The sequence below is a fragment of the Rhinatrema bivittatum genome, chromosome 15 (assembly GCF_901001135.1).
Source record: "Rhinatrema bivittatum chromosome 15, aRhiBiv1.1, whole genome shotgun sequence".
Taxonomy (NCBI): Eukaryota; Metazoa; Chordata; class Amphibia; order Gymnophiona; family Rhinatrematidae; genus Rhinatrema; species Rhinatrema bivittatum.
Window position 1 is genome coordinate 46,480,556 of NC_042629.1, and position 18,892 is coordinate 46,499,447.

General features: G+C 41.3%; 1 protein-coding gene across 9 annotated transcripts in view; it reads right to left on the reverse strand.

The window, feature by feature from the left end:
- The window catches only part of STXBP5L (syntaxin binding protein 5 like), a 779,311-nt gene extending 761,172 nt beyond the window's left edge, over positions 1-18,139 (reverse strand). For all 9 annotated transcript variants that reach the window (XM_029578338.1, XM_029578339.1, XM_029578335.1 and 6 more), the window contains exon 1: positions 15,955-18,139. In XM_029578338.1, the coding sequence (XP_029434198.1) occupies positions 15,955-16,182 (228 nt within the window). In that variant the 5' untranslated portion in view covers positions 16,183-18,139. The remainder of the gene's footprint in view (positions 1-15,954) is intronic.
- Between the last annotated feature and the right edge of the window lie 753 nt (positions 18,140-18,892).

Consider the following 18,892-nt stretch of genomic DNA (forward strand, 5'->3'; position numbering starts at 1 on the left):
TGTGTGCTTTGTCAGTTACATAAGTGTGATGCCCTTGGAGCAGTCTATGGCTGGGGTAGGCCGCAGAACAGACCAGGCTGGAGAATGGTTTGCTTTTCATCAGTTTATTTTCAAAAGTACATAACAGAAGAGGACAAAAATGGCTGCTTACCTCAGACGACTGACAAGCTACGAAAATGTCCAGAACACACACAGCATTGGATTACAGCTTCCTTCTTCTCCCTGGAGCCTCTCTAACTCTCTCAGGGCCTCACCTTTGTATTCCTTTCCTCAGAGAAACGCCCCCACCCAAGGATCCCTTTCCTGTCTGTCTTAAGGTGGACTGGGCCAGATAGCTGGAGCCGGTCCGTTAAGGCAGTCTGAGGCTTTCTATCATATACTCTATCACAATAAGACTATCAAGAGAAATATATCACTATGGCCCCTGCCTCGCGGAAATTTCTTGTAAATTTTAATGTTTGAATATCTGATTTAAAAAAAGTTTGGTTTTATGAGAGAAAAGGACCGATGCAGCTGGTTAACCTGACAGAGTAGAACATAAGAACCCATCCTCAAAAGAAACATCAGGTGATGGTATTCAGCCACAGCAAAAAATGGCTGTCTCTCTTGGTGAATATGATGTGGAAACATTGGAACAGTCAGTGTAATATCATGTGATATTGGGGGCAAGAAGAAAGTATATGAAATGTTATTTAACCTATAGATATATGTTAATTAATGAGAGGATCATGTTTAGGAAGGTGTTTTATATGTTCTGCCATGTATCCCCTTTAAGTGGCAAAGGGAAGAGGTTCCACGAGAGGAAGTAATATATCTAGGATTCTTATAAATCTGTGCTCAAGGTATGGCAAGGGAGGATAAAGGGTACCATCAGAAGGCTAATGGGTTTGGAATGTCTTTTAAGGACAAGGCTTGATCAGGAGTTGGTTATGAAGACTGACTGAGTTGGGATTTCACAGTACATGAAGAGGCCAAGGCTTGGGACTACTGGGGATCCCTTGCTTATAGTCCCCAGGAGGATACTGAATGGTCCCAGGTGATAAGAACAGTTTCCCGTCGATAGCAGGGCTGAATTAGCCATGCTGTCATGGGATCTGTCAATCAGGCCCGGGAGGCGGAGCTTGTCAAAGCAGAGAACAGAGCTTTGCTCTCTGCGGCTGCGCGTGTGTTTCCGCGCAGGAAAGTAATGGAATCTCCTCAGTCTGTTTTTTCCGCGAGCGGGATCGCATGCGGAGCTGATCTCTCCTCACCTAGAGCATTAAAACAAAGGGCCTATAGGCTTCAGGAACTTTTTGCCTCAAGAGATCCATCGGAGGCTCATTCATCGCCTGGCCCGCTAACTTTATCAGCTCCATCAAGGAAAAGAACTTTGTCGCTGGATCCTAAATCCTCCACTCTGGGAGGTAAGGGAAGCACAAAAAAAAAACGAAGGCCAATGGATTCTCAGAAATCCTCAGAGCCTATAGAGCTGCAACATACCTAGTCAGAGAAGGAAACCTCGGCGCCGAAAACTTCCGAGACTACGGCACCGTCTGCGCATAACAACACATCGGCGCCGAGAAAGGGATCTGCGCACAACCTAGCACTTCCGGCGTGCATGGCGCAGAAGAAACCACCGTGCGCAACACATACGCACACGGCGCCGGGAAAATCTGTGCGTACGGTGCCGATTACAGAAAAACTTATGCACACGGCGCCGATAACCCTGGTGCGTTCAGGATCAGGAACATATGCGCATACAACTACAAACGCGCACAGATCTACAAGCGCGCATAAGTCTACAGTCGCGCATACGCGCGTATCTGCGCATAAGCATGTATCCGCGCATAAATCCAAATCTGCGCATAGATCACAATCTGAGCGTATAAGCCTTAATTATTCACCACAAAGATTAAAGGCTCAGTTGAAGCGACAAAGATACCCTTCACACAGCTCTTCTTCGGAGGCTGATGCCACAGACACTGACTCATCGTCTGACAATTATCATAAGCACTCAGGTCACTCCCACCTTAAAAAATTGACAAAGAGGAGTACTACATGGGAGATAAGTCCTTCCACTTCTAAATCTTCTCGTAGAGTGCCATCTAGTACCTGCTCAAATAGAGAGGTGGTACAAATTCTTTCCTCTAATACTTCTTCAGATTCGGAAGACTTAAGAAGTACTTCATTCAATAAAAAACAAAAAGGACAGAAAAGTTCCTACTACTTCACCTCAAAATAACTCTATGGACCTTAAAGCAGGTACCTCACAACAACAAGACAATCGTATGATAATGTACTCTCATACAAGAGAAGCATTTCATCAATTGTCTCAGTCTTTAGCAGGTTTTTATGAAACGCTGCAATCATCATTAAAAATGACTAATATTGCTAATGACAATTCTACGGAACATAAGCACAGTCTAAGGAAGAGCAGTCGGCAGAACCACCTATATCTCCCATGGTAAACCGACCAGCCTGCCAACTCATATACATGATACATCTTTTGATTCTCCTTCAATACAAACATCCCCATCATCATCTGTGGGATGTCTGTCGGATTCGCAGGATCAAATACAGGAGCCGTATTCCCCTCCTGAAGACCTTACATACCCAAAATTCCTAGAAAAAATGGGTACCATACTACAGCTAGAGGTCCAAAAAGAAACAGACCCTAGAGCAGAAACTCTTGGTCTTCTAAAGATTTTTGATACTCAAGTGGAACCAACATCTCTTCCACCACAAGACATCCTGCATTCAGTCTTACAAAAATCCTGGGAGGCACCTTATACAATTGCAGCTGTTTCCAGGAAAACAGACATTAAATTTCGAATGAAGAAAGCATCACCATACATTCTACCACAACTACCTCACGCTTCAATTGTAGTAGAGTCGGCAATGCAAAGGTTCAAGAAAACAAAGTCACATACCACTTTCCCACCAGGGAAAGACAACAAATATTTAGATGAGGTTGGCAGGAAAATATACCATAACTCGATGTTAACTGCACGAATTATGCAACATCAATTCTACATGGTACAATACCTATATGAGTGCATACAAGCCATGAAAGGTATGCTTTCCTCCACTGCTGATCAGATACCTCCACCTCTTCATGACATGGAAGAGTGTTCTCGACATCTTTTGCGGTCAATCTACGAAGCACATGAGGCATCATCCAGGGCATCAGCAACAACCATTGAAGCCCGCAGACTAGCATGGTTACGTTCCAGTTCAATGCGTGAAGACTTGCACGAGAAACTTACAAACCTTCCATGTACAGGAGATAACCTGTTCGGAGAAAGATTCCAAGATGCAGTCAGCAAATTAAAAGAAGAAGCTCTAGCAGTACAATCATTAACATTACATCCTACTTATTCGACTACACGTCATTGTATGGGATTTACTCGTAGGCAAACATATGCCAGAAAACCTTATAGATCTTATCAATCTTATTGAAACCAACCATACCCTACTTACCAACGTCCTGCTCCGCAGAACAATACCTCAAACCAACATAGGGGTAAACCACGAAACCAGAGGCAGCAGGCACAACAACCTGCTACTGCAGCAAAACAGACTTCCTCTTTTTAGTTACTCAGCCGCCACCACAACATCAAGCTCCACCAGGCAGAATTCGTTCCTGCCTGAAAGCCTGGGAAAGAATAACATCAGATCAATGGGTATTGGAGATTGGAGTTGGTAACCTTGACGTACTATTTCTCACAAAACCCATATTGCCTCATCTTTCCACACTCACAATTCACAATTCCCATCCACAACTAGGGGAGGAAATTGCTTTACTTCACAAACAACAAGCGATTCGACAAATTCACCCAAACTCCAATTCAGCAATATTTTATTCCCCATATTTCCTCATACCCAAGAAGTCAGGGGGACTTCGCCCCATACTAGACCTAAGGGAATTGAACAAATTTCTCATCAAGGAGAAATTCAAAATGGTGTCATTGAAGTCAATTCTTCCTCATTCAGACCAACGATTGGATGTGCTCCATCGATCTGAAGGAGGCTTACACGCACATTCCAATCCATCCATCCTCGTGGCGTTACCTATGCTTTCGCTACAGGCATCAACACTACCAGTACAAAGTTCTTCCCTTTGGCCTTTCGGCTGTACCCAGAGTATTCACCAAATGCATGATAGTGGTGGTGGCTCATCTCAGGAAACAAGGTATAACCATCTTTCCATATCTGGACGATTGGCTCATAATCGCCTCAACTCAAAATGTCTTGCGGGATCACCTCCATCGGGTGATACACTGTTTGCAAGAACTAGGGTTGGTGATCAATTTTCAGAAATCACACCTAAAACCAACACAACAGTTGCAGTTCATAGGCGCATGCCTGGATACTACGTGCAACAGAGCATACCTCCCAGTCGACAGAATATCACATTTCTGTCAACTTCTACACACCTTGAAACATACTCAGAGGCCATCAGCAAGACAAGTCTTGGTAATTCTGGGCCACATGGCAGCGGCGAACTTCACGGTTCCCAACACCAGGTTACACATGAGACGCCTACAATGGGGTCTAAAGCGCCAATGGAAACAACATTCACAGCCATTGACTCAGAGGGTATCCCTAACCGCCGAAATGAAGAAAGATATAACATGGTGGCTCCTAGATTCCACCCTGTCCAAAGGAGCGTTGTTCAGCCCCCCTCCTCACAATGCAGTCCTAACCACAGATGCGTCTCGCAAGGGATGGGGTGCACACCTCGAGATTTACAAAACCCAAGGGTTATGGATGATCTCAGAACAGAATCTACAAATAAATCTACTGGAACTCAGAGTGATTCACAATGCATTGCGAGTCTTCCAAGACCACCTGAAAGGGCGCAGGGTCATGATCTACACAGACAACCAAGTAGCGATGTTTTACATCAACAAACAAGGAGGGTCCAGTTCATGGTCCCTCTGCAAGGAGACCCTGACAATCTTCGAACACACTCACAAGAATTGCATACATCTCCAAGCAACTTACCTGCCTGGAATTGCAAACACAAGAGCGGACAGACTAAGCCGCATCTTTCATCCTCACGAATGGACACTCAATACAGAACTAGTCCAGGACATATTTCTGCAGTGGGGAACACTTCGATAGATCTCTTTGCAACAGAGACCAATGCACAGGTTCCCAACTTCTGCTCTATACGACCAACCCAATTCAGGATCGCCCAAGATGCCTTCCTCATTCCGTGGATGACAGGCCTTCTTCTATGCCTTTCCTCCCATACCTCTCATAACAAGAACAATTCAGAAGTGTATAGCAGACAAAGCTCAACTGATACTCATAGCCCCGGCCTGGCCGAGGCAGCCAAGGTACAGTTTCCTGCTTCGACTATCCATCAAGGATCCAATTCTATTACCGAATCGTCAAGATCTTCTCAGCCAAGATCAAGAAATACTCCTACACCCGCTACACTCATCTCTACACTTGACAGCTTGGAGATTGAAAGGCTCCTTCTGACAGAACAAGGAGTTTCCACTTCAGCACAATTCATTTTGTTAAAATCAAGGAAACTCTCAACCAGGAAAAATTATAAACTATAAATGGAAACGCTACTCTGTCTGGTGCACTTCCAAAGGTGTACCACCATTGGACTGTTCCCCGGAATTGCTCATTGATTATCTTCATACACTATATGTAGCTGGTCTAGCAACATCATCCATCAGAGTTCACCTCAGTGCCATAGATGCCTATCATAGACCAATCAATGACATTCCTATATCCAATCACCCATTACTGACTCGTTTCATGAAGGGTTTAACACACATTCGTCCTCCGATATCCAAACCTCCATTTCCATGGAACCTCAACATAGTTCTGGAACAGCTCCCGCTTTATCCCTTTGAACCCATGGACTCGGCACACATTAAATACCTCACCTGGAAGGTGGTATTCCTGGTTGCAGTAACATCAGCACGAAGAGTTAGCGAGTTACAAGCTTTGGTCCATTATCCTCCATACTTGCAATTTCATCACCAGAAGGTAGTTCTACGGACTCACCCGTCCTTCCTACCCAAAGTAGTTACCCCATTCCATCTCAGACAATGGAATTACCAACCTTTTTCCCTAAACCGCATGCAAACGATAGGGAAAAACTACTGCACACACTAGATTGTAAGAGAGCTTTACCACACTACAAAGACAGAACGAACTCGGAACTCCCGTGTTTCTCAACTCTTTGTCTCCTTTGACACAAAGGCACCTGGACTACCAGTGGCTAAACACACCATCTCCAGTTGGATAGCGCAGTGCATCAAATTCTGCTACGACAAACAGAATTTACATTTACAGTCTACTCCTAAAGCTCACCAAGTTAGAGCAGTAGCAACCTCCTTAGCACACCTGAAGAATGTGCAACCCATAGACATTTGCAAGGCAGCTACATGGTCATCACTGCATACCTTCACATCTCATTACTGCCTTGACCAGCAAACAGCCACTGATGCGAAGATAGGGCAAGCAATACTGCAATCTCTATCCTCCTGTCCACGGTGACTGCCACACTGTCAAAGATCACGTGCAACACACATATCATAAATCACATGATCGGGAGCTTGGGACTCCCATGACAGCATGGTTAATTCAGCCCTGTTATCGATGGGAAAAAGCAAGTTTGCTTACCGTAAACGATGTTTCCGTAGATAGCAGGATGAATTAGCCATGCTGACCCACCCTCCCCCCTGGCAGTCACCAAGTCTTCGACTACACTACAGCTTAATTACAGACTGAGGAGATTCCGTTACTTTCCTGCGCGGGAACACACGCGCAGCCGCAGAGAGCAAAGCTCTGTTCTCTGCTTTGACAAGCTCCACCTTCTGGGCCTGATTGACAGATCCCAGGATGAATTAGCATGGCTAATTCATCCTGCTATCTACGGAAACATCGTTTACGGTAAGCAAACTTGCTTTTATGCTGCATCTAAGACACAAGTAATGATTTGATTATCCTTTGAGAACCTTGAGAGGAATGTGATGTAACCTCATTCTTACTGAACAAGAGGGGGGGGGGGGGGGGGGGCATAGCTTTCACATTTTCCCCTAGTAACTTTATGATATACAGATTTGAGGGGAAAAAAGGTTTTGGTGTTTTTGTTGTTGCTGACACTATACAGCCCTGCTGCAAAAACCAGTGAACCTGATTACAAAACATATTTTAAAAGGCACTGAATTAAATTGCTGGAGAAAAGTTACAAAATTTATTTTTTTTAAGTTGTGTTCTTTGAAGATACTTCTGCAGCATGGCCTCCTTTAACTGAGCTGTTAGGTATATAAAAGTCCAAAATAAATAAATAAATACATACATACATACCTCCCTCCCTGAAATAGCAATAGATATGTTAGGCAGAGTTATATTTCTTCTTTACTTTATTAGGGGTGTTAATGTCTGTATTTCATTGGTTTAATGATTGCATTACCATATTTTGTGGTGGATTTTTGTGAGATGAACCTATAAAAGCGTTTGTTTTTTTATTGTTTCTTTTTTGGTTGCCAGTTTTGTATGCTTTTTCTAAGAAGACATTTTTGCATTGTAGATGTAGAAACTTAAACTTAAAAAATGTAGACTCTATGGGCTGCTGCCTGCCTTTCACCATTGGTTTCAGGTTGTGGAGGAAGGATGGAGTGGTGACAAACCTTGTGTAAAACAGCAAAGAACACTGGCAGCTATGCAGTCTGTCTTGTTTTGGTGTGTCTGGTCTTTCAGGTTGGAAAGGTACTAGGAGAATGTACTGTAAGAGGGCATTGCTCAATGCATATTCCTACACAGCTTAGCGGAAAATCCAAATTATGTATGCAGCACCAATTACAACATGCAGATATACTAATGCTAATGCAGGAGTGGCCAGCTTTGCTTCTCAAGAGCCACAAACATGTCTGATTTTCAGGATATCCATGATGAAGATGGATGAAATAGATTTGCATATAATATAGAGGCAATGCATGCAAATCTACCTCATATATATTCATTGTGGATATCCTGAAAACCAGGCCTGTTTGTGGCTCTTGAGAACCAGAGTTGGCCACCCTTGAACTAATGCAATAAAGATACCAACCTAGGAACTTTTCATCTTTTGCCACCTTGTAGGATATGAACTATTACCAAATTTGGTGTTAGGATTTCGCCTGCTACTCAGTCTTATCCTACCTTCTTGTCTCCCTGCAATGTCACCTCCCCACCAAGAAAGGCCCTCAGTAAGCCTCACCTCTAGCCTTGTCAAGCTCCCCCTCGCTGCCCTTGCCATGCCTCAGCCCTATATAGAACAGCCTTGCCTGTTTCTCCTTGTCTTCTCATGGTGTCACTTCTGGCTCCATGACCTGATCCTTGTTCTGCCTTGCGACCTATAGGCCTTCTGCCTTGCCTTGAGGCCCTTGGGCCTATCCTGCCTTGTTTCCTGTATTGAGGTTATCTGGCCTATTCTCTCTTGTATCCTGCCTTGAGATCTTTGGGCCTATTCTAAGCTTTGCTGCCTTCGAGCTTCTTTGTTCGATGTTTCCCTTGTCTAACTCCTGCCCTAGTCCTGTCTGTTCCAGTATCCTATCCAGTCCTGCCTGTACCAGAGTCTTGTCTTTCCTTTGCCTTACCCTGTATCTTATCTAGGTCCATGTCCTGTCCAGTACTATGCCTTGCCTGACCTGTCAAGCCTGCCTTCATCCAAGCCTTGCCAGCCTTGTCTTGCCTGCCAAGCCTGCCTAAGCCTTGTCTCCAGCCTTGCCATGCCTACTCATGTACCTGCCCATGTGGACTCACCATCATGATGTACTGCCACCGCAGAGACCTACTGGCCCCCAGAACCCAAAGGCTCAACCTGCAGGGAAGGTGGCTGGCTAGGTGAAAGACTGGCCCTTGTCTTGTCCTAAGTCCTGCCTTGCAGTCTCGTGCCACTCCCCAAGTGGGTTTCCTGGGGCCCATAAATTTGGTTATTTATTACATATAATACTGATGGATATTATATTTCAATTTTTTCTTTTATATCTATTTTCCAATTGTATAGTATTGCTGCTGTTCAAGAATATTCTTGTTTGATTTTTAAAACATCAATAAATAAATGATAAAATATACTGCTGATCCTGGCAAAGGGCAATGTAAACAACTATTCCTTTATAAGTCAAATTCAATAAGAAATAGATGTACAAGCTGAATTTGTAAAGCTCATTAAGGCACCCTGTGTGATATTTTTAGCTTGATTAACAGGGAAACTATGTGTTGTTTACTGCAGAAAGTGCAGTTTGAAGCAATAAAAAACTTCAAAAGCAGTTCACTGGCTCAACAGGTTGAGCCAGCCCTGATATTTTAATTTGTATAATTATGCAAACAAATCACTAAAGAAAACAGAGAAGCTAGAAGCAAGAGCATAAAAGATTATATACACTCTTTTCCCCAGAACATGGCAGGAATTTTATTTAAATTTTCAAAGAAAATCAGGTATAATCTGGAATGGAAAGTGTTTACAGTGACAATCATTTTTTATAAGATTATACTTATTCCATCTTCTGCTGCAAAAATAACCAGACTCAAGCAACATGATGGTACATCACACTGAAGGTCAACCAACTCTCCAAAATTAAACAAATGCCAGCCATTGTAGTGTGGTACACTAAACCTGCAATTCTTCCAAATTTATATCATAGCATAGGGGATAAATACAACAGAGCTAAAATATAAATGCTTCTTCTCAAATATTTCTCTCTTCCACATTATACCAATCATATCAGTGGCCATTCAAACCATAGGAGATCAATTCATACAATTTGTGCAGACATTCATCATCTCTGCATCTTTGTATTATTTGATAGCAACAGCCAGAGAATTCAATGTAGCTGGCTCAGTCATTTCTGCAGAAAACCATTGAGAAGCATAGCTGACTGGCAATCATGCAAATGCAAAGTATGAATTGACCCTTAGGAGTCGGCTGCCATTTTGTTTCTATGCAGAAAAAAACCCAATTATGATTAGAACTTATTGCCTGATTTTCAAAAACATTTACATGCGTAAAAATGCACTTTACCCGTGTAAGTGGGCTTTTGAAAATTGCTACAATATATGCCATTGAATTGGCCACATGATTTATCCACATAAGTGCACTTTACGTGCACATATGGTTTTTGAAAATTGTTATGATAGTGTGTTTACGTGCTTAACATTTGAAAATTCACCTGTAAGGTTTCACAAATGTAACAGTCCCTCATCAAGAACAATTTAGTCACAACAGAAACACTATATTTTAAATATTTAAATAGTCCTGTTTATCATTTTCATGATAAAAGTCACTAAAAGTATGATTATAGTTAAACATACTACATTTTATCAAGACAATTAAACCAAGCTAAAAGGTAGGACTAAAAACGTTCCTTTACTCTTTTTAAAAATCCAGAGAGGGAGAGAGTATAACAACTAAAGGCCAAGCATTCCATTAACTGCATCAAAAGTTGCAGCAGTACAAATTTCACACTATGTACATTTAAAAGCTAAAGGACCTCAGATTTTAGGGCTTAAAATGAAAAGCATACATTCAGAAGGAATGAGATAAAATGGCCCAAGATCAGCAAGTATTTATGAAAGTAAGCATAACCTTGACAAAATGTAAATTAAAGAATTTTGAACCATACCCCCCACACAAATGCATTATCAACACCTGACAACTGCATTTAAATCCTTTAATACACACCATGTAATGTATTACTGTCCTTTAAAAAAAAACAACACACTCACCCTGCCAGAGATTTTACTTTTAAATATACAACAGTTGATTGATTAACTGGATTACTTAACTTTTTCCATTGAATTTCCAATGAGACTAGAACATATAAACCAAGTGCTCACTGGTTAATGTCTCATGTTAATTGTCCTTCAAACGATTTATAGGGTCATAGGGTGCTATCTGAAATAAAATTAGTTTTTCTCATTCTATAAAAAAGGAAACTTTTTTTTTAAACCTATATGATACTTAATGGTAATGGGCATTATAAACTTTGCAGAAGTGTCTGGAACAATGAGATAAAAAAAAATCAAGAGTTCCAAGCAATTAAATAACCATCATTGGGCTTTTCTCGAATGTCTCTCTCCTTATTGGTAAGGACCTATAATTTAAATAGAATATTCAACATTAATATTTTAAACTGTTTCAGAACCATTAACTATTTTAAATAAAATTTGGAGCAGTAGTTTAAAATAACAATGACATTGCTTGTTTAAGGTAGTCTCTAAGGCACTTTGCTAAAAAATACGAGACCCATGGGCTGTATACATGCTGCTGTTCTAGGACTATTAGGTCATAACTGCTCCATTTAGTGCTTCAAATTACTTTTTCAAACAGATGCTGAACAGTAAAATGCATTGGGAAATTTTCAGATTTTCTCAGAAATTGACATTCATAGATCATTGCCATATTTTGATTTAGGTGTATTAATTACTAGCAGAATCTTCCCGAGCTTTGCATTAGAACATAAGAAAATGCCATACTGGGTCAGACCAAGGGTCCATCAAGCCCAGCATCCTGCTTCCAACAGTGGCCAATCCAGGCCACAAGAACCTGGCAAGTACCCAAAAACCAAGTCTATTCCATGTAACCATTGCTAATGGCAGTGGCTATTCTCTAAGTGAACTTAATAGCAGGTAATGGACTTCTCCTCCAAGAACTTATCCAATCCTTTTTTAAACACAGCTATATTAACTGCACTAACCACATCCTCTGGCAACAAATTCCAGAGTTTAATTGTGCGTTGAATGAAAAAGAACTTTCTCCGATTAGTTTTAAATGTGCCCCATGCTAACTTCATGGAGTGCCCCCTAGTCTTTCTACTATCCGAAAGAGTAAATAACCGATTCACATCTACCCGTTCTAGACCTCTCATGATTTTAAACACCTCTATCATATCCCCCCCTCAGTCGTCTCTTCTCCAAGCTGAAAAGTCCTAACCTCTTTAGTCTTTCCTCATAGGGGAGTTGTTCCATTCCCCTTATCATTTTGGTAGCCCTTCTCTGTACCTTCTCCATCGCAATTATATCTTTTTTGAGATGTGGCGACCAGAATTGTACACAGTATTCAAGGTGCGGTCTCACCATGGAGCGATACAGAGGCATTATGACATTTTCCGTTTTATTCACCATTCCCTTTCTAATAATTCCCAACATTCTGTTTGCTTTTTTGACTGCCGCAGCACACTGTACCGACGATTTCAATGTGTTATCCACTATGACACCTAGATCTCTTTCTTGGGTTGTAGCACCTAATATGGAACTCAACATTGTATAATTATAGCATGGGTTATTTTTCCCTATATGCATCACCTTGCACTTATCCACATTAAATTTCATCTGCCATTTGGAGCCCAAATGGCAGATGGTCTCACAAGGTCTTTCTGCAATAGTTAGGACTCCCATTCCGTTATAATGACAATCTGGAACTAGGGCCTACTGAGATAAGGACCCTGGGCATCACTTAGAGCCCTTCCCCAGCTTCTGCCACTAAGATGTGCCATTCTGTGTCAGATCAAAGGTCTATCAAGCCTAGCATCCTGCCTCTGACAGTAGTCCAATCTGAATCAAAAGTACTTAGCAAATCCCAAACAGTAAATCAATTCTTTACGTGCTCATTCCCAGATATAAGCAACTGTTTTCTACTAGCCTTTACCATAACAAATTTCATTGTTTACTTACATGTTGACCAAAAGACTGCTTTCTAGAATTTGTTTTAAATCTGCTACTAGTTAGTATGAAGATGAGGGCAAAGAGTAATGATAAATATTCCTTTATAAACTAAACTAAATTCAATAAGAAATAGTTTAAACTTGTACATCTGAAAGGTAAATAACTATTCCTTACAACTTATTCCACCCCACTCATGATTTATAAACCTCTATTAAATCCTCTTTGTCTCTTCTCCATTCTGAAGCATCCTAATTTATTTAGTCTTTCTTCATAAAGAAGCTTGTCATCCCTTATATCATTTTTGTTGCCTTTCCCTGTACTTTCTCATTCTGCTATACTGTATATTTCTTGAGATGGATTAACTAGAGCTGTACATGGATCAATACAAAAGGCATTATGATATTCTCAGTTTTATTCACTATTCCCATCCAAATAACTCCTAACATTCTATTTGCTTTATTTAGCTGCCACTGAACACTGAGCAGAGAGTTTCAATGTATTATACACAAAGACATCAAGATCCTTTTCTTCAGTGGCGAGTCATAATATGGAACTCAGCACTTTCTACCTATAGTTAGGATTATTTTTCCCCTATTTGCATTACTTTGCAATTATTCACATTAAATTTCATCTGACATTTATATACCCAGTCCCATAAAGTCCTTGTGCAACTCCTCTCAATCCACTCATGTTTTAACTACTTTGAATTGTGTCATCCACAAATGCTCACTGGGACATTAACTGCCAAGAAATGCCCACACTGACATCTGAGGGTCTCTAGCACATTTGTTGTTGTTTTTTTATTTTTTATTTTTTTTTAACAGAAATTTGAAAATCTAAACCATATTATCCCAGCATTTATAGTATTTTTTAGCCTTTACCTGATTTTTTAAAACATTTTTAATGAACATTGAAAGTTTTATGAGCATGGTAAATTATACGATAGTAAGTAACATCTGTTTGCAGCTGTGATAATTAGAAATAAGGAGATGCAAAAATGTCTTGCCCGCAAGCAGAAGCAATACTGTTACTTCAAATTGCACAGCTTAGCTACTGTTCCAAACTGATAAAAAAAAAGTCCTTTAAATTCACTCCAACTTAAAGTTTACTATCATCTTAAAATCATTAAAATACAGTGATATGTTACCAATTTGTTATCAAGGATAACAAATTGCTGCTACCAATTTCATGTTAAAAGCACTCTCTCCAAATTGGTGTGACTGTTTACATATAAATTATTTAACATGGGCTCCTGGGAGCCCCCAAGAACTCCCTCCAGCAAGTCACTGATTAATGATTGCCATATCTCTTTTTGAAGCATGCCACAGTAAAGTGTACTTTCCCCAACTAAGAATATCATAATAAACAAATAACCATTTTTTCCAAAAATCGATAGTTCAGGTTCCTATATAGTGTTTCCCATAAATCTGTATTAGCAGTATCAAAAACATCTCATCTGCTATCTCTCAAATACATTATTGAAAACAATTGTTGCCATAACAGATTTATGAACTGGTTTTAATGCTCTCCAAAGATGTTTAAAAATGATTTTTGCTGGAAATGTACTGGTTTTATATTTTATAGTAATACACCCACTATAATATAGTTTGTTTTGCTATACTGTCAAAGCTGACGGTTACAAAATAATTCAATTTGCATGCATGTGTCTGTGGATGAAAATAGTAACAAATACATGCTCATAAATACAATTTGGTAAAATTGGCTGGCATTATCCCTTACTGCCTGTTTTCTTTGCTAAGAATATCCTTTGTCCCAAGCTGAAATGGAAAAAAAGTTATACAAAAAGATCTGCTAGAGCAAGATGTACTTGTAAATAGAAGCTACTGCAAAGGCCTAGCCTATAGGTAGACATATACTGACTTTTTTTTAATTATTTTCAACTCAAAATATTAAAGAACTAGTATACATTTATCTTGCAGGTAGGTTTGAGGAAGAACAAATATAAAAATACATTGCCTATAGGTACAAATATCTCTGTCCTACATTTAATGATGTTTTCCTTGGTCACCTAAAATTAACCAGGAAACTCATATTCTAAAGACTATGGCTTTATTAAGCAGCCCAAATGTTAAGCCAAAAGGCAAATGAGGATTAGTTTGATTTGAAAATAAATCTATTTATTAGCATTATAGGTAAACTAAGTTTGCAATAATTACATGGCATGAAAACATGATTACTTTCTTGTCTTTCAAAAAAAAAAAAAAAAGTGTTACAATCCCATCTTCTTAAAAAAGGGTTATGCTCGAATCTAGCCAAAAGTAATTTTATAAACAAAAGCTATCACTCATATTCGAAAATCATCCCATTGTCAGTACAGTGCACACTGCACAGTACAGCACTTATCACTTTTAGTTATCAAAACACCTTCCCTACTAATGATCAGTGTAAATAAAACCTTGATTCTCTAGCTTACACATCCACCCCTTCAACATATTTGTCTGCCTTCACCGAGTATGTATAAAATTCAGTAGTTTTTCTCTTTAAAAAAATATGTTTAAATAAAAATAGAGATACCATAATTAGAAAGTTTCCAGATCACTTCATTTCTGTTAAAAAAAAAAAAAGCTTCCAGCTTCAGCCTGTCTATGCAGAGATATGAGAGAGCTCATCCTACGAGTATGTAATTTACCTGAAATCTGCATATATTTCAACCAAATAGGTAAACATGAAACAATATACAAGCAAAGCAGACGGGAGAACAGGGCTCCGATGGATTCAGACCATTTGGAGTAAAATAATTGCAAATAAACAAATCTGTTCTAATTCCAATAGGTACATCTTTTAACATCGAAATAGAATAGCCTAGTGGCTAAAGCAGCAGGCCAAGAACAGGGGTTTCTCCCACTGCTGTTCCTTGTGACCTTGGACAAGTCACTTCATCCTGCAATGCTTCAAGTGCAAAAACTTGGCTTGTACACCCACTTGGGCAGGGAACTTCCGACAACAACTGCCTTGAGGCGCCTTATCAAATCCAAATGTACCTATGTGCAGCGTTTTGGTGTTGCAATATAGCCCCCTTTAGATTTAAAATTGGTGTCAACCTACTCCTGCTACCACCCCTCCCCCATTTAATAAAACAAAAGTTACTGAATAAGAATAGATGGTCACTAGATCATCTCATACATTAAGCCAGATGTACTAGTAAGCGTTCTCCTCAGATACAAAATGGGCGGGGGGGGGGGGAGCCAGTATCCCTTTACTTAGTACAACTGGCTGCTTTCCCAGCAGCAGCAAACTGAAAGTAATGAGCAGGTTTGGTCCACCCTCTCCCCATACCTTGCAAAGATGGAAGTACTCGGAGGTTAGGGTCTCCTGGATTTCAAGGTCCCTGGGGGACACTGCGGCCCCGACGGAACTTCCTGGGTAGAGAGAGCCGCCGCCGCCTGCTGTTCCTCCACCGCCGCTGCCGCAGCCTCCGCCGCCGCTGCTGCTGCCGCTGCTGCCGCCACCGGGCGAGGACGCCGTCAAACCATCCAAAACTTTACGAAAATTAAATTTCTTCATTTTGTTGGGGAGTGTGTTATTTCCCCCTCCCCCCCCCCCAAAAAAAAAAGTATTTATTCTTCAAAAGTCTTGAATTCGACAACCCGACGCCTTAATATATTCAGTCTCATCTAGTCAAGATATATTTTTTGGGAGGGAGGGGGTAAAGGAGGGAAGACCAAAAAAAAAAAAAAAAAAAAAGTATTTTAATTCCGCCTAAGGAGCTGCAACAGTCTGTCCCTCCGAGAAGAGGCTGCGCTCGCCGGCGCGGAATCAGAGAGCATCCGGTCTCCCACCTGGGCGAGGACTGAGAGGGAAAGGCAAAACCCTCATCGTGCGGCCCAATCTAACGCAGGAATCCAAAAAAAAAAAAAAAAAGAAAATCTATCTAAAAACATCAACAACAAAGTCAAAACTCCCGCAGGACAACTCGGGGTTTAGCCGCAAAGAAGGTTTTATTATTATGATTCGGTTCTACTTGTCCTGCGTCCAAGTCAAAATATGCCTCGCTGTAAAAAAATAACAAATAAATGTACTTATCAAATACAAAAGAGTCACAACATCCGTCGGCTCATCGCGCTGTCTTAGAAGCAGCTGCTCGTTTTTTCTTGTTTAAAAAGAAAACTCGAAGCGCTAGAGAGCGGCGCCTCGGAAAGACACGAACACATTTTTTTTTCCCCTCCCTGGAAGATTCTCTCTCGCTCTCTGCTTGTATTTACATGAATTGTTTAAATTGCTGGTGATTTCCCTTCCTCGTTTACTTGCTCAGCGCCGGCCGCTCCTCAGTCCCCGAGGTAAAACAGCGCCGCGAGGAAAGGAAAAAAAAAAAGCTGTCTCCTTTAAGAAAAAAATCCGGATGAGCTGCTGCATTATTTTCCCAGAAACCGGAGTTCTTATTTTATGTACATAAATATATATATAGAGAGAGGTGTTTTTTTGTTGTTGTTGTTGTTGTTGTTTAATCTTCCCTCATTCAGTATTAATTCGCGGCTTGCCTTCCCCTCCGCTCTCGAGCGCGCGCAGTCTCTTCTCAGACTCTCACGAGCCACGCGCGGCTGTCCGAGGTGCTGAAGAGAGAGGGGCGGGGGAGGAAAAACGGAAAAGTCACGAGCCCCGCCCGCGCACGCGACCAACGGACTCCTCCTCCTCAGGCCCCGTCCTTCGTGGGATTAACGTTCCTTTCTGTCCAATAACATCCGCGGGGTGGTCGAGTAGCGGGGTGGAAGGGTTTTCGGCGTTTCGCGTATCTTACGGCAGTTCGACTGGCCAGAACGGTGGCTCGGTTACCCGGTTCCCACCTGCCGGACCCGGGCGAGGGAAGAAGGAAGGGATCTAGCTAAAGCAGAAGAATCTGATTGGTTGGGACTGATGCGAGATTGGCAGCTGCGTTACCCAATCAATCGACAGACGCGGAAAGTGAGTCCCGCACGGCTCCCTCTAGCCCAGTGATGAATCCCACCTGCATTGTGCGAGGTTGGCCGCTGATGAACAGCTGTGCACCACCGATTGCGAAATAACACAGTGGCGTGGTGCAGGACTTCAATGCACAGTTGTTACCGTGCGGGCCGAAGGGCAGTATGGCAACGTAGACTATTAAACAAGACTGTCAGCAGGAAGTGCACGAAGGAATTCAGCTAGATAATATGTGCAAGGGTTCCCACCTCCTTCCCATTTTGCCTCTTAACGAGTCCTACATAAGAGAAATCGAGGAGGAAAACTCCTAGCTGCTTGAGCCGATACTGTCCCGTGAAAATTGCACCACAGTCGCAGAACCTGCTGGCGTTGCACAAATGCTTGCACAAAAAGGTTCTGGGGGGAAAAAAAAGTGATTTGGGAAATTATTCTATGTACGGTTTGCGATGCAGTACGGAAAACGTGTAGTTGGGAATAATAAGGCTGCCCGCACAGGAAATGGCCAAGCAGGCTTTCATATCAATTAGCAAGACCTAAGAGTTCTTATGATTCAAGTCATGTAGTGGGTGAGGGTGACTAGACGATGCTGTGTAAAGATGTCTCGCAAAGAACACAGATGAGATTCGGTATAACAAAGAAACTGAGGACAGATAAAGACGACATGGCCTATCTAGTCTTGCCATGTTTATTTCCTCTTGTAATGCAATATACATATTTATTTATTTATACATATCAGCTGGTCTCAGGATTTTGCTTCATGTCTTCCCAAAATAAGGATTCTGTGTGCTTAGCCCAAGCTTTCCGGAATTGTGTTACTATTTCCGCCTCCACTGGAAAGCTGTTCATTCTTCTGCTGCATTTTTTTTCAGGGTTAATCTGGGGTATCTTTATTTGTCTGAATAGAAACATTCCCTTTCCTAAGGCTCCACTGCTGATGAGTCCTTAACAGGGGGCCTCCTCTGTGACAAAAAGACCTGGCCTTTACTGCTATTCAGGATTTCTAGAAAACCCATTCTTCCAGTGCTAGACTGCAGGAACTCCAGACATTTCTTTGATTGGAATCAAGAAACTTCTTTGATTGCCCTCAATGTAGCTAAATTAAATGGCTCTTGGGGGCTTTGACCCTTCTTAAACAATGATATCCTTTTTAGGCATATTTCCTTTCAGTTAAGAGGCCTCCTACGGACATAACTGACGTTTTGCGAGTAGAAAGTAGATTGAATCGTTTGCTATGATGCCTCTAGGAGTTGCCACCAAGGTGTAGTCCAGGTGTTGAGAATATTCGGTTCAAAGAGTTTGGAACTGAGTGAGAGAGAAA